The following is a 16,619-nucleotide window of genomic DNA, read 5'->3' on the forward strand; positions in this document are numbered from 1 at the left end:
GATGTAGGACAGGACCTGTGGTGCAGTTTTTGAAGCAGACAGTGGTAGAGGCATTCCCAGGAGCAGTGTCAGGGTGGCAGTAGACAAAAAAAGGCCAGGGAAGGGCAGCAGGTCTGTGCATGACAATGGACTAATTGCAGTCCCTAGGGGTAGAAGTGCTGCTTAAATCCCCTGTTGCAGAGAGTATGTAACTAACATACAGCAGAAACAAGCAGACCACAGCAGAAGAAGGGTAAGTGTTGTTTTGACAGTGTTCAGCACATTCCTGCAGTGTGAACGGATGGAGGGCAGCTGCCAACACCCTCTCCAGGCACATCGACAGCACCTGATTGCAGCAGCAGCAGGATCCATACCCACAGGATCAGAGGAGACAGAAAAAGACACAGGGAGATGACACTGGATGGTTTTGCATTAACCTTTTGATGCACTCAGCATTAGCACCAGTGAAGGTCCCCTTCCTTCCCTTCATCTCTCCAACCCTGATAGTCTGGAAATGAGCCCACAGCAGCAATTGTAATTGTCATTTCTGCCTTTTGTCACTTAGAAACAAGCAGAAGAGCTGGCAACTTGTGACTATAAATGAGAGTTACCAACTGCCCTCAAGGAATAACTCAGGAACCTCTAAGATAATAGTGTGGACTTGTTTCTTGTTAATTCTTTGCTCCAAGATAGCTGTTGGGAACCTTTATGCCCATCTCTGAAGAGAAAGACTGATGCTACATGAAGGAAATTAACCAGCTGGCATTTGGAAAAATGGCCTGACCATGCAGCCTGTGGTCTCCCCTTACATTTGGTAACAAACCAGCTGCGTGTTGACACAGGACCATTTTCTCCTTGTCTCCAATGGCATTAGGGTGAACTGCTGGAAGAGGATCCAAAAGGGCTCAGGCAGCTGAGGATGGTTGGACGTACCCTTAACTACACAAGTTGTGGCATGGAGAGGCTGCGGAATGACTACAAAGACTCTACCACTGACTTTGAGAACATTTTTTTAATCTTATATTGTAACAATTTAAACTCACCTTCAAAGAACAGGCACAGAAACAATGAATTTTCAAATAATTTATTTTTGTATTTCACCAAATCATAAAAAGCCGATGCACTGTTCAGCAAAAAGCATCAATATATAAAACACATTAACTCATCATCAGTAATGCTGGAGAGTACCACATACACTGAACCCAGCCCAGCTCCTACTAAAGCCACAGGAAACTCAGTGACTGCACTAGCAGAAGGATTGGATTCAGTATTTTTCTTTGCTGGGTGTTTACAAAGGGCTGTATTAAAATGCTAGTAAAAAGCTTCCCTTTTGAGACTGTATCAAAACAATAATAAACCTCACTCCCTTTCTGGTTTTGTCAAACACATGCAATTAAAGCAGTCATTACACTGCAAAACACCATACAAATAGAGATAATATTCAAAACAGGCCAGGCTCTACCCTCACCTTCTGTGGACTGGAGTAGCTGCTCACAGGATAATCTATGTACACTGGTGAGGGATCTGCTCCTCAACTGCTTTCAGTGGTTAAACAAATTATGAAAAAGTGTTCTGTTTTCTCCCCAAATACCCACTGTAGGAACTTCTTAAGCAGCATTAAAAAAAATTTAAACATTTAAAATTGGATCATCTAGACTCTTACAAAGCTTTTCCCAGGTGGCTGTAAGAGACAGGAGCTCTTGAGTTCATACATGAGAGGACACATATTTCAGAGAGGCTGAAATGCTTTCAGGCTCTGAACTGACTTACAAGCAAGAAAGATCTGCTTCAGATCTTTGCAGGTGGTACACACAAAACCTTTTAAAATTTTAAAACCTTTTAAAATTATGGGAGCTAATGAGCTGTCCTCACAAATGCCAACTCTACAGAGATTTGGGAACCGTCAGTGCTTCCCTGGGCAAATCAAGAGCTGCACTGGACAAAGGGCAGCAGGGTATCTGGATCTGCTTTCCTCCAAACCTGGTGGCAATGTCAGCACCTTCACACCAGATACCTGCACAGCTGGCACAGCTGGCTCTCTCCAGAAGCTGACTTAAGGTCAGCACATGCTTCAAGAGGATGCTCTGCAGTTTGTGAGGCCACACAGGCAGGTAGGGGCTGAGCAGGCCAAGCAGAGGCTGAAACAAGTGTCAAAACCACTCCCTCCTGTCACAGCCCAAAAGCTGAAATCCCTCACAGGAAATGCACTGTTCAGACTGATGCCACTGTCCTGTCATACCTCTGTTAGGAAGGGATGTGAGAGACAAGACCCAATCAGCTTGATAGCAATAAAATCCTCTCTGAAGTTTGCAGAAATGTTTTTGAAGATTAAAGGATGCAGAGGGAGGAAAGTTCAGTGGAACTGTTGGGGTGTTTTGTTATTTTTGTTTTGGTTATAAACATTCAAAAACCTCTCTGGAGTGTACTTCAGATCACCATATATTGATTCCTCAGTTGTGTAGCTTGGGCTGTTTTAATTAGAGTGTGTTTGACCAGAGTTGCTCTGATGCCATCAGTGTGCACTGGCTGTGGACCCCAGTGGAGTGGTGCCCCCCAGAAGGATTCTGTTGAGTACAAAACTTCTCAGCACCCCAGAGCAAAGGGGCTGCCTGCTGCTCTCAAAGAATGGGGTTTAATAAGGAGGCTGCCAGAAGCTTATGAAGGCAAATGCTGGACCCTGTTTCAACAACCATGGCTAAAAGTGTTGCAGCAGCCTAGAAAATAGAATGGATTCACTGATGCAACCCAGATCCTGTGTGTTCCAGGAAGATGTGCTGTGTTTCAGACACAGACTGCTGGATTTCAGTGTTAATTGGGAGAAATAATTCTCTCTGCTGCAGGAGAGATGGGGTGAAGAGGTCTGGACTGTGTAATGTGGGATACCATGACAGTTTTCAAACAGTTTTTTTATGGTTTAACATAGCACTCATTTAATTCCACCAGGTTCCTGGAGAGACTGGTGGCACCAGCCTTGGAAACCTCCCAAGGCAACACATCACCCAAATCAGGCCTGGCTTTTGTAAAGGGAAGGGTTCAGTGGCACAGTCCAGAGAGGGTGAATGAGAACAGGGAAAATCCTTGACTACTTTTCTTAATTTTTTGACAAAATTTTCCATAGACACTGTGATTTTTCTCACATTCATAAATACACTTCAGAGTCTGTATCCACAGTGGAGTCAAATTTGCCCAAATCTAGGGGAAAACAAGGAGAAAATAAGGAGAGATAAAGAGTAGTTTAGTCTCAGGACAGTTTACCCACTTGTGTGAGAAATCATCCAAGATGCCAACAGTACTTACAAATCATCATTCTCACCTCCTGGCAGGTTGGCTCAACCCTCACTTTACAACACAGTCGAGTAGCAAGGGGGAACAAAACCTTCTCATATTGGGCTTCCACCACATACAAATAATTCCAGCTATTTCAGTGAGCAGCTCTTGCTTCCAAGTAGTTTATCTCCTTGATAAACACCAGAGCCAGCACTTTAAATAATTGTTATTTAGGAATTTCAATCCAAGTAGAAGAGCTCCAGCAGGAGGATTCAAGGGGGATCAAGGATAACCTTTCATGTCTAACAAATTGCTGTTGATGTCTTTTTATTTTGGTGAGAAAAAAATAAATTAAAAAATCCCAAACTAAAATTATATCATTATTTGACCAATGCAAAGTGCTATTCACAAGCACTTCTCAGGTACTTATGCCTGGTTTTTAGCAATGAGGATTTTACAGCAAGCTAATAAGCATGAAATCCTAAATCCTTTAGCTGTCTATGGAAATAGGATTTAAACTCTCACATGGATTCAGGGTTTTTTTTTCTTTTTTTTTCAAGCAGTTTCAGTAGCTGTGAGAGGTAGAGACCTTTAAGCACTGGGGTGCATATATTCACATTAATTTATGTTTACAATAGCAGTTCAATTACACTCTTTGGCATGGAAAAAAAAACAAAAAACTAAAGAGAAAGCATGGCTATGCTAATACTCTTCCCAACAACAGGATGCAAAGACATTATTCATAAAGTGCCTGCACTGAAATAAAGCAGTATTTACAATATCTTAAGTAAATTCTAGTTCTAACCTCCTGTTTGTTCAGAAACAAAGATAGTTTTTCTGAGAGAGTGCAGTTCCCTTCTACATCAAGAGAGCATCAAAGTCCTGTTTTCTGTGCAGTTCTTAACTTCATAAATCACAGAGTTGAATTTTGTCATTTAAAAAAACCAAACATTTAGGTGCATGTATGTGAGTACTAAAATACAACTCAGGATAGTTTTCCTCCTTCTTATGGAGGACAAAAATAGAAATATGTAATTCAAGGCACTAGTGCCATGGACAGAAATAGTTTGAAAACAATTTCTGTGCTTAAGGAGTTACATGAGCATTTTGTCACTGCAGGTAAAGCCTTCCTCTTTTCCCAGATTGCCTAACCAGAAGGAAAGGATATTTGTGGTCTCCTAAGCAAAGATTCCAAGAGATAAAAATGGGCTCTTTCCATCAGCAAAGGAAATGGTCTGAGGCACAGATTTAGGATCTGGACACAGCCAAGATGCTCATTCACTCAAGGATACTCAGGCCATTGATACAGAAAAAAACCCAAAATTTTGCCATAATCCAGATTGGTTTTTCACAAGGTACTGACAGTCTTTCCAGTATAAATTACTGCCTGAATTTTTGCTAAAGTTATAATTTAAATGGTAAAAGTGATTTTACATACAATATGTTTGAGAAGGCTTTGAAAAAGGGAGATGACAAAACCCACATATACCCAATACCAGGTTTGTGTGCAACATGACTGTAAAGTGTCAGCTCCTCTTCCTTGCAACTCTGCTTCCATCCTGAACACTACACAGGTTAAATCAGCAATGTTCCATGCTGGGGAGTGAAGGCCTTGAAGGGAAATTTGACTTTGTTCCCACCTGGACTAATTTAGACTAGCAGCAGGATGTTATTCAGATAAAAGGGAAGAATTAAAACACCTGCAAACCTGCATTAGAAACTCATCTCAGCCTTTGGCAGGTTATGCATTGGCCAGTGCTTTCCTACTCTGCCCACATCAATTCCACCTCTGGGTATCATAATAACTATTGTCATTTTCTTCATTGTCATTGCACAAGTCCCAGTGCTGAGTAAAAGGAAATGTAGAAATTTAAGGCATTCTAGCAACTAGTCCAGCCAAAGCTGCTTGTTCAGAGAAGAACTTGTACCCACATCACAGAAGAGCAGTGGAACTGGCATTTATCTGTGTACATTGTACACACACAGAGAATGCTTTCATGACAAGGTCTGTACACTCAATCATCCATCACTGGTTTTTATAACACCTCCTTTTTTAAGGGGCCATAGAATCACTGCTATAGTACAAATGTGTCCTGCAGTTTTTACAGTAAATCATCATGCTCTTATTTTTGTGATTCCCACTGAAATTTCCCAGCTCAAAGATGCCTCATGAGTCAGTGGTATAAGATGTTTTGAGCATGAATGCACTCATGAGGAAGTTCTGTTCCAAAAGATGGCTCCAATTGTTTCTCCATTATAAAAAATAATAAGAAACAGCATTAGTCTAAAAGCTCAGATGATACTTGTTAGCTCAGATTCTCCCAGCCCAATGAGGACTGTTGGCAGGGAATTGGTGGGGAATTTAACCACAGATGGTAGCCAGAAAATTTATTTGGTACAACAGAGTAATAGTGTGGCAACAGCCCAGTGCCTTGGAAAGGCCACAAAGCTTTTTCCCCTTGCACCATGTGACAATAAATAAATAAATACAGTATAAGTACCATACAGTGTTCTAGTTCTTTGAATACAACTCTTGCTAGAGCGTTCCCTGCCTTTGGACATGGCAAATTAAAGGTATTGAAATGTCACAGAAATGCAAAATTTGATTCAGCCCCACGATATGCTGGCTGGCAATGGGTAACTAAAATCAGGCGTCAGAAATGTGCAAAAGAGAGAAGTGCATGAGAGAGAGTACAGGTAGGTATGGATGTGTGCATAAATTATACCACAGGTAGGTATGTGTGTGTGCATAAATTACACCACAATTCTTACACATTTCCAGCTTGGCACCACCAGCTTGGCCTGAGTGCCTAAGCTTTAGGAGAAGAGGTTGCAGAAAAATTAGTGCAAATAAAAAAACACCAAGTGTGTCCAAAAACTGGGAGTTGCAGGATACCCTTCCTCCCTTTGGGTCAGCCTTCTCACTACATGCTCGGCCTTCTGACTCACACAGGTGCTTCCATCAAAAACAGTTCTGCTTTTAAGCATCACTGATCTTGTCAGGAGATACCAGCTCTGGTGAAGGCAGGGAAGCTGTGAAAACCAGACTGGTATGGGAAAGCTGTGAAAAACAGCCCCATTCACATGGGACTCATAGGAGAGCTTCAGCCTCTTTCCATTTTGCATGGCAACTCCAAACCCAGGACCAGCATTTGCTGTTCTTCAGGGAAGTGGAAAGGAGGAAAAAGACCTTGGGACAGGAGAGGTAGAAGAGAGCACGAGCTCCAGACAGCCTCACCCACAAGCAGCATCCTCTCTTTCAGAAGCAAAGTTTGGGCCTTGGTACCTCAGAGCAAGAACCACAAGAAGACACCTGTTATCTTCTGTCTCATGGTTCTTCAAACCCTCAGGAAACACCAGGAACAGTGGTCTCAACCCACCCCTCACTTCAGCCTAAGTCTGATTTTGCATATTCATAAAATATGTTATACAAAGCAGCATCATGGTTCCACACAAGGAGTAAGGCAAGCACTGAGGTAATTTGTGGCAAGAGACATCACTGCTGAGTGAAAGTGAGACTGCCTTTCACAGCTGGAAAAACTGGGGCAACTGGGGAAACTGGGAAAACAGGCTAACTTGCAAGACCCAAGCTCTTCTTCAGGGTATGAAGAAGAACATTCCCTGGCAAGGGACTCAGGTGCTTGCAAGAGTGTACCTCCTACTAGAGACAGAGTAATTTAGGTTGAAAAAGACCTCTAGGATCATCCAGTCAAACCATTAACCTGGCACTGCAAAGGCCAGCACTAAACCATGTCGCTCAGTACCACATCCACCTTTCCTTTAAATACACCCAGGGATGGCGACTCCACCACTTCCCTGGGCAGCCTGTTCCAGTGCTTGACAACCCTTTCAGTGAAGAGACTTTTCTTAATATCCAAATTATTAGACAAAATGAATTTTTAAAAAGGCACTCTGACAGTCCTGATATCCGAATTTTAAACTGGCAATAATTAACTTGATCTCTGATTCCCTCTCCAGGAGTCCTCCTCTGATGTCAACTCCCAACTACAAAAAAAAAAAAAAATAATAAAAATATGCCACTGCTGCAAAGCTTTCAGAGGAATTGCATTTTCTTGAGTGCAGAAATCATGCTGAAGAACAAGGCCTCTCTACAGAGAGCTGTGGCTATAAGCAGTGTTCAGCTGGGGCTGTAAGCAATATTCACAGGGCTGGATTACTGCTTAGGGCCCATGGAGGGTTTTTTCTCTAAACCTGTGAGAACATTTTGGCACTTAAATACAATGTCAGATTTTATGCCCTAAAATGCTTCATAATTGAGGGATTTGTCAAGACATGAAATTCTGTTTCAATGAAATGCTTAAGCTGGTACTTAGCTAAGCATCAGAGAGTCCCTAGAAGCCAACAGTAAATCTGCATGGCTGTGCTAAGCACAGGCTTGAGCTCTGATGTGGGAGAAGCCTGCTGTCCTCTCTCCCCTCATTCTGATTTACCAGGTCATATAATCATGTGTGGTTTGCACTTCTGTTACAATAAATTCAGTCTCAACTCAAACACAGGTACCACAGGCAGTGTCAGTGTACTCCCAAAAAAATCTTCAGTCCAAACTTAGTTGTTTGCTTAAGTTTTCTGCTGATTTGGGGCCTTCTGTGCAATGGTACCTGGGGATAAATGTTTAATCCTAGCACAGCTTTACTTCTCTGCCATGCAAATCCCACACTCCTCTGAGTGACTCTTTTAATTATCAGCGCTACCTCTGATCTCAACAATCCACCTGATTTGTTGAAGCACTGGCCAAATAAAACTGAAAGCAACAACACAGTCACCAGTGAGCTTTGTGTAAACAGCAATTCTTTATCCTTTTCACAGCAAAATTTATCTGCCCTGGAACTCCTGCCCATGAGTGGGGAGAATGGACTCATTCAGCACTGAACTATCAATAAAATAACTCAGCTCTTTGAACTCCTTGCTATGTTTATATATAGAAACCTACAATGCAAATGCTTACAGTAATTTTGCACACCCTACATGAAATAAATATCACAAATAAATTCTAATATTCAAAACAGAATAGTATACAATGTTAGGGACCAAGTTACATTTATAAATGCACAAGCATTATTACTATCTATTCAGCTTAATTTCTTAGTATGCAAGCTTCAGCAATTTCTAGCTACAGTTGACTTCAGGAGTCATAATAAATGCTGCTCATGCCAAAATCTAAGAAGAAACAAAGCCACAACCAGAAAAAAATGTTCTCCTTCATCCTTCCATATTATACACAGTTTTTGACAGGTGCTATAATAATACACAGGTTTCATGGAATTCATTAACACTGTCCAATATTAAATATCAAGTCTGGAACATAGGTCTCTATGTTTGAAATAAAATCAGAGCAGGAGCAACATGTTTGTCAGCACTGTATCCACACACAGCAAAAGCAGAGACAGTGAGAGCATCCCAACCAGAGCTGCAGCTTCCCAGGATAAAAACACCACAAGGGGCAGCTCCACTGGCAAAAGGGAGGAGAGGGAGAGAGCAGGGACTGAATGCAGCTCCAGTTACATCTATTGTTGAAGAATGGTTTGAAGAAATAGCCTGGATGCTGTAGCCTGGTCTTGCCAGCTCAGTCCTCAGAAATGTCCCCTGTCCCAAAAGCCAGCGATGGCACGTGGGAGCTCTGCTGACAAGGGCAGGTTACAAATTTTGCCTGCACAGGACAGAAATTTTGCTGTGCCACAGGCACATAGGGTAGTTCATTCTCTTTATCTTAATATCAGTATTTCTGCCAACAATTTCTCATGGGGGAAGTGAGTAATTCACAATTACGTTTCATTTCAGGAAAAGAAAAGATCTCACACACTCAATACCCTGACTCAACTTCAGCTCACATTACTGAATAATAAAATCTAGATCCTGCCCTGGAAATTTGCTTACACTTTAGATCATGCCACTTTTGTCATCTTGCAAAGAGGATCGTGAAGGGGATCTTCCTAGCAGCAGCTCCTTCTCATGGATCAGGCTGTCTAGCAGATCCTCCTGCCTGTAGTTGTGATAAACCTTCAGGAAAGCCAGGATGGTAATTGCCAGCCAAGTCAGCCAGGCAGCCCAGAGACCAAACTGGAGAAGCAAAGAAATCATAAAGAGGTCAGTACAGTATTGTGTTTCCACAGTATTGTGGAAACAAAGTCAGCTGTCCAGGTGATTATGCAAACGTCAGCTGCACCAAAACCCATGGAGTCATGCCAAGCTAAATCCTGGGAGTCTGGGGTTCTTCATACAAAGGCATATTTCATTCCTAAATGCAGTTATGCCTGAGCTGGGCATCTAGATGCCAATGTTGGCAACAAAGACAAAAAACTGGCTCATGCCCAAGAGGCAGGGTTACCTTCAAGGAATGTTCCAGACAAGCTAATGCCTCTGTCCATGTGGGATAACATAAGATTTTGTAAGGGTACAGCCCTGCAGGGATGGGCCTGTCATCCCTGCAAAATTAGTATGTGCTCATGTCCCAGTGTTCACTGGCTGATCATTGGCTTGGAGCTAGAATATTCAACAGAAAGGTCTGACAGCCTTAGGGGTCTAATTCTCATGGATCCATCAGAAAACAGCCCTATCTGAATGAATCAATTTTTGATTATTTTCAATGGTCTGATATTTATATAGCTTACGTGATCTCAAAGTCAAGGAAGATAAAACTAGGAACCCAACAATGTGGTGCAGGTCAGAAGTTATTTTGAACAGTATTTGAGAGATCCAGGACACCAAAGTGCTGCAACTCTTGCAGATCTCATCCTTTGGATGAACAATGAATTTTTTGTCATGATTAACAAAGATTAGTGGTAGGGTGAAGCTTTAACACACCTGTATTCAAAACTGTCTGTTTTGAACTTAAAAGGCAAATGTGCCCATCACTATCATTCTGATTCAGCACTTACTGAAGTCAGTGGAAACATTCCCATTGATTTCTGAGAATGGTAGTTCAGCTCCAGCAATCCCAGGTCAATAAGCAAATGGCAAATTAACAGGAATAGAACCATGACTTAGTCTGACCTACCTGTGCAATAGCAAACTGGTCATAGAAAGCAGAGTTTTCCAAGTTCAGCTCAAGATCTATATCCTGCAACTCTTCACAGCTACTCAGAAAGGCATTTGGAAGGGAAAAACAAAAGAAAAAATTTAAAATATTCTAGGTAAACCAAATATAAAATGAAAAAACATATTAAATGTATTTTGAACAGTCACAATGGCACATTCTATCAAAAGATGATTAAGTTATTGCAATCATCAGGTTGTTTGCTGATCTTCTCTAAAACTAAGATAAGAATTACTTTCTTTTACAAAAAAAAAATCTTGTAAGTGATAACACAAATCTTTCATAAGTGGAATTGTGATAGTTATTGTGAACAGCATCCTTAATCCCCTCTTTCCCACTGCCCCCTCGCCTCCCACAGATTTGCCCCTGGCATCACCCCAGGTTGGTTGTTTCACCCCTCAATGAAACAAAGTGTATGATCCTCTGTTACCTTTTGACTTCATCAGGAAAAGCCTCAGAAGAAGGAATTGTGTTTTTGTTTCGGATGCTCCAGCAAGGAGACGATAGTCTGATGGTAAGATAGGGGCTGCCTACAGATTTTACAAATAACTTGGACCATTATTGGTGTGAAAAATATCCCAGGATTTTGAGATTGTCATTCTACCTCTTGGTTGATTTCTGCAGCCTCTTCTCTCTCCTTTTCAGTGCTGTCGGTCATCTCGGGTTCTTACCCGAATATTCGATTAGATGCTTTTTGGAACTGAATTTTTAACCGAATATTCGAGTAATTCGATTAATCGTTGCAGCCCTAAACAGAACATTCACTATGGCATTTTACAACATATGACAATGTGCAGCAACATAAATGTATGCTTCAAGTAGTACATTTATTCAATATCATATGACATAAAATGTCACATTTTCCTCTCTTTTTGTCATTATTTCTTTGACAGGAGAAAATCTTCTTTGGCTTATCATGTTCCCTATAAGGAGCATAAGCATTGTGGGATACACTGGGCAATTTTAGGAGCTGTGCATTTTGTGACTGTAACAAAGCATCAGCCATCTGTACTTGGCACTTACAATGTGCTTTCCATCCTGTGGCTCTCAGGGCATCCAGAGCATCACTACAAGGCAAGGAACTCTACCCCAAATGTTTTGTCTGATGATGAGCTGTGGCACAGGCAGGATAAGTGACTTGCCTGGTGTCACACAGTGGGTTGGGGGCAGAACCAAGACTGCAAGCCAGGAATCCTGGCCTCCAGCCCCCTGCCCTGCTCACAAGGCCACACTCCCCCCATTCTTGGAAAAACTCTAAGTCTAGCATTCCTCTGGAAACAAAAAAATTTAACACAATGGATTTGTTTTTCATGTTATCATGACCAAAAAATATGATGGAAACACCCTTTTCTTTGTGGGCTTCTAAATAAACAAACAAAAAGAAGTTTGATTTGCTTTGTTTTGTTCCACATGAAAAAACTCTGGATTTTCATATTATAGATGCCTTCTCCCCCTTGCCCACCTTGCGTGTAATAACTACATTTTGTAACAGCACAGCTCAATTGTGCCTATATGAAAAAAAATAAAAGGAATAAAATGTATTCTTCAATACTAACCTATTTGGCATGCTTCCTTTTTCAGTAATTGCATCACACCACATGTTAAATCCTACACTCACTATAGTGCTGGCAATAAATGTGATGAACACCACAAAGGCGCTGATCAGCAGATTCAGGAAGGCGTAAAAGAAAGAGCTGTAATAAAAGGGAAGAAAAATGTAACTCATAAACAGCTGAAACACAACATCAGCAGTCTCTGTAAGCAGCACAGAGTGGGCTCAAAGATATCAGTTCCCATTTAAAACACATCTTTAATTAACAACACCTAATACATTGAAATACTATGGGCTCGATTTTGAGTCACACTACCTTTGCTTGCAAATGCTTTTGATTTTGATTTCTTTTTTAAACATAAGAAGATGTGACTTTGTATAATGAGTGGTGATTGTTCATACACAATGTGGCTTTCATTAGCTGTAATGATGAAAATCACCATTGTTAAAATAAATGTCATTAGCTCAAGTTATGTAGTAACTGCAGCTAAAATTATTACATTACTTAAGTGATAATTGGGACAAAAATTGCCTAGAAGAGAGAAACTAAAAATAAAAAACACAGAACTGATAGCTACAATCACTTTAAGCAATGTAACACAAGGTACTGCCATCATAGGACACGAATCTCAGTTTTATGGGCAATTTGCAGAGCAGGCCAGATTCTCCCAGGATTTCTCTGGCTTTGGTGTCAGTATGCTGTGTCTGCCTGCTGAATATCAACTTATCATCTCAGCCCCATTAAATCTGCCCCAGCAGGGCCTGCCCTCAGCACAAGCAGTGTTTGGAAAGGGATGGGTGGGATGCTTACAGATTTCCCATAAGGCCATGGAATCTCTCACTCATTTTCACTCTTTAACTCCTCACCTGAATTTTAGCTGTGAAAAGTTTCTAATCCCAGTCACCCAGCAAAGCCCTTCTCTACTTGAAACTTCTCTAAGTGGCTGTTTACAATAGGACACCTTGGAATGTGACATTATGTAAAAACTGGGCATCTGCTCCAGGCTGGGGAAAGGCTGGCAGCTCCAGGAGGCAGGTCAACCTATTCAGTGAGTGGTAAAGATGAATATGACAAATTTCTCACCATTGTGCTGGTGATAGAATGATTCTACTTACCCCAGAGAAGAAAAAAAAAGCCTCAGTCATTTCTTTTCTCTGGTTGCTCATCAAATGAAAAGCCAAGAGGCTTTTTAAATGAGTGCCTGAGTCCTGGAAGGTTCTGGGCTGGACAATCCTAATTTCTACAGGTTATACATGATACACTTGTGACCGCAGGGGAAGTTCTTTAAAATGAGATGAGGAAGCAATTATCAGCAGAGTTAGGATGTTTGCTCTGGGTTGATGAGGCCCTAGAGGGACTGTCTAGGCTCTCTCCAAAGTAACAGCTGTTCCACGCCAAGACTGATAGAAAAGTGAAATAAACCACCTTCAAGAAGTGCCCCTAGAGACTGTAATGGGTGATGGATGCCAGGACACCTGACTTCTGGATGAACAATAAGCTGAATCCTGCTCTGGTTTAGCTGGGCTTGGTGAAGTAGATCAGCTCAGCTCTGCTGTGTGCTGAGGTCACCCATACAGTGAGAGCTGCTTGAGGTTCCAGAATTCTGCAGGTTCTCTGCCCTGACTTCCACCTAGCCTGGATTTCATCCCAAGCGTTGCTGAAGTCAGATCATATCCTCTGTGTGCACCTTAGCATGGAATGCTGGCCTGGGAGGCAGAAAAGACTTGAGCTGTTCACAGAATAAAACAAAATTGTTTTAAAACAGAAGTGGCACCAGAATTAGTAACAGCTCTAGAGAAGGACCAGTAACCAGGACTGTTCAGCGGGTCATCAGAGCCCAGGATCTGCAGTTCTCCCTCTGTTTCCTACCCTGCAGCAAGAGAGGTTCCATGGCCCAGGATCTGACCTCACACTGACAAAGCAGGGCTAAGCCTTGCACCTGATTTGCATCTGGCAAGAAAAACCATCACCAGTGCCAGGGCATCCTGACAGACTGCTTATTTGGATCTCTAGATTACCTGATTTTTCCTCCTTAGATTAGAACTTCAAGCTATGCATTACAGATTGAGTGAATGCCCTTTAATAATGAATGTTTATACCTGAAGTTGCTTTGCAATCCTAGCAATGAAGTATCTGAGTTGTTCCTTTATCCTCCAACTGAGCTGAAGAGTCCCAGGCTGCTGAGACAAGGGGTGCTTAGACCCTTTTAAGGTTTTTTTAGCAGTCATAACTGCTAGATTGCATGTCAGCAATCATTCAAAGCCATTGGACATGGAAGATGCAAAGGGTGCTAACTAACCCTGACTGCCTTGGCTGGCTCACCCTGGAGCTGGCCCAGGAGCAGTGATCCTCCTCAACAGGATCATCAGTTATGGCATTCTGGCTCCCCCTCAGCTAACCTCTAATCAGAACAGACAATTTTCATGGGTGGTGAGGAGCTCACATTTATCCCTCCATCCAAACAGAAATGGTTTTGCACCCATTTGAACTGTTAACAAACGGCTGTCTAAAATCAGGACAGTGTGAGCCTGGCCTGCTTTTCATATGGTGGCTGATGTGGAACAGGACAGACTTTCCTTCTTACCAAGAAAATGCTGTTCCCAAGCATCTTGCCATGTTGTACCATCCTGTGGCCTTGTGTGGGTATCTCATTATCCCAACTTGCTTTGTCTTTGTTCCCCATCACCACACAGCCCTCTGCCTTTCTTGCCTGGAGCAGCTATCAACAGAGTTACACAACTCTCAAAGGAGCCTGAAGGAGCTCCTGAAGGGACACTTTTCAGGGGCCTGCCCAACAGTTTTGAAGTTAACAGCCACTTTTGGAAGCAGGCCAAACATCTAATCCAAATGTCACCATAACAGGGTTTTCACTGCTGGTTTCTTCTAAAAATCAGCTAGCTCTGACCTGCAAAGCACTGATGTGCAATTAACCCTCTACAGATATTGGATCACCAGAGGAAGCTGAACTCAAAGATATTAAGAACTCTGTGGTTGTATTTAGTGTAAGGTATGTTTAATATGGAATAAGTTTCTGGTCCTCAGTTACGGCAGCATGTTTGAGTATTAGACAGATTGAGAGTGGTTGGAAAGAGCCAGAAAGACAACACTGCTACCCAGTCTCCAGGGTTACCAGTCCCTTACTCAAGAAACCTCTAGTCCAAATAGACTTGGATGGGAATGATTAACCCTTGGCATGGTTCCTAAACCATGGGGAAAATATTTGCCTAGTTTAGACAGGCACCAATGCATTGTCCAGCCCTGGCGCTGTAGCACCTGGGTTACCTGCACCTGGGTCTCTGCCCTCTGAGGCCACCAGAGAGGCAAGCACAGAACATCACAGCGCTCCTGAGCTGATGCCTGGCCCACCAAGCCTCTGAGCACCCCTGCTGGGGTGGGATGCTGTGGAATCCTTCCCCACACTGCTACAGGATTGTCCCTTGGCTTGTGTGACACAGGAGCCAGCCCTCAGTGCCACCCTGAGCTGCTGCAGGAGCTCTCAGCACTGCTCTCATGCTGTAACCAAGCAATAGTTGTTGTCTGCAGTAGCTGCCATGTACACAGAAAAAGCAGCACCAAAATGAGAGGGGAGGCACCAACTTCTCCCTCATGGCCCCCCACACACAACCATGTTGTTTCAAGGTTTTTCACAGGCCCAGTGCACACCTGGGGAGGGCCTCCTTTGGCACGGGTGTGTTGTGGGACCGTGGTCAAGAGGCCCCTGTGAGCCCCAGCCTCCAGCATCACCCCACAGCCCCCAAATCCTCCCAGGCCCACTCCCCACAGCCCCCAAATCCTCCCAGGCTCACTCCCCACAGCCCCCAAATCTTCCCAGGCCCACTCCCCACAGCCCCCAAATCCTCCCAGGCTCACTCCCCACAGCCCCCAAATCCTCCCAGGCCCACTGCAGCTGGGTGCCCACACTGGACTGCCAAAGGCCTGTGGGTGGGTCTGACCCCTCACCCCACAGAAGCATCCCATGGTGAAGGTCCTGGACACGGCTGGGAGAGTGCCTGGTGTGTGACAGACAGACAGACAGACATGGGTGATACACCAGCTCTCCCCAAACCCCTCTGGGCAGCCCGATAACCTGGATGGTGAAAACCCCAGCGCTTCACCCCCGGGCTGCTCCCACATGCCCCGGGCTGTAGCAGGGACGGGCTGAGCCCCAGGGATACTCACTCCTCGTGCCCTTTGCAGAGGAAGAAGAGGGTCCTCCAGGCCTGCACTGTGGCCAGCAGCAGGGACAGGAGCCCGGTGAAGATGCTGAAGCGGCAGGCGGCCTCGGGCCCCCACTCCTGCACCGTGAAGCGCTGCCGCTCCACCGTCAGGTTGGCGTTGAGCCACATGCCCTCGGTGAAGAGCAGGCAGCGGCCGTGGAAGTCGTTGCCATTCTCGGAGAGTGGCACCACCACGATGAAGCTGAAGAGGAAGGCCAGGAAATAGCAGATGCACTGAGCGAAGAGGAAATTGCTGAGCGCCATGTCCGCGGCTCTGCGCAGGCAGAGGGAGGAGGGAAGGGTGGAGAGAGGGATGGAGGAGGAGGGATGCAGGAGGGAGGGGTGGAAAGAGGGATGCAGGAGGGAGGGGTGGAAAGAGGGATGCAGGAGGGAGGGGTGGAAAGAGGGATGCAGGAGGGAGGGATGCTGGAGGAGGGATACACGAGGGAGAGATGTAGGAGGGAGGGATGCAGGAGGGAGGAGTGGAGAGAGGGATGCTGGAGGAGGGATGCAGGAGGGAGGGATGTAGGAGGAGGGATACACGAGGGA

At 43.8% G+C, this 16,619-nt stretch overlaps 1 protein-coding gene across 1 annotated transcript; it reads right to left on the minus strand.

The window, feature by feature from the left end:
* Positions 1–1,047: 1,047 nt before the first annotated feature.
* Positions 1,048–16,334, minus strand: TMEM179 (transmembrane protein 179). Its single transcript, XM_059474749.1, has 4 exons — positions 16,033–16,334; positions 11,857–11,994; positions 10,262–10,340; positions 1,048–9,324 (listed from the first exon to the last, which is right to left on the minus strand). Exons 1-4 carry the CDS (start codon positions 16,332–16,334, stop codon positions 9,145–9,147), a joined length of 699 nt encoding a protein of 232 aa, XP_059330732.1. The 3' UTR covers positions 1,048–9,144.
* Between the last annotated feature and the right edge of the window lie 285 nt (positions 16,335–16,619).

This window comes from Ammospiza nelsoni, chromosome 6 (genome assembly GCF_027579445.1).
Source record: "Ammospiza nelsoni isolate bAmmNel1 chromosome 6, bAmmNel1.pri, whole genome shotgun sequence".
Lineage (NCBI taxonomy): Eukaryota > Metazoa > Chordata > Aves > Passeriformes > Passerellidae > Ammospiza > Ammospiza nelsoni.

Coding starts and splice junctions, on each gene's coding strand:
- TMEM179 (XM_059474749.1), bottom strand. CDS start 16,334: ATGGCGCTCAGCAATTTCCTCTTCGCTCAGTGCATCTGCTATTTCCTG. Junction 11,995..16,032: donor CTCTGCAAAGGGCACGAGGA/GTGAGTATCCCT, acceptor CTTTTATTACAG/CTCTTTCTTTTACGCCTTCC. Junction 10,341..11,856: donor AAAGGAAGCATGCCAAATAG/GTTAGTATTGAA, acceptor CTTTCTGAGTAG/CTGTGAAGAGTTGCAGGATA.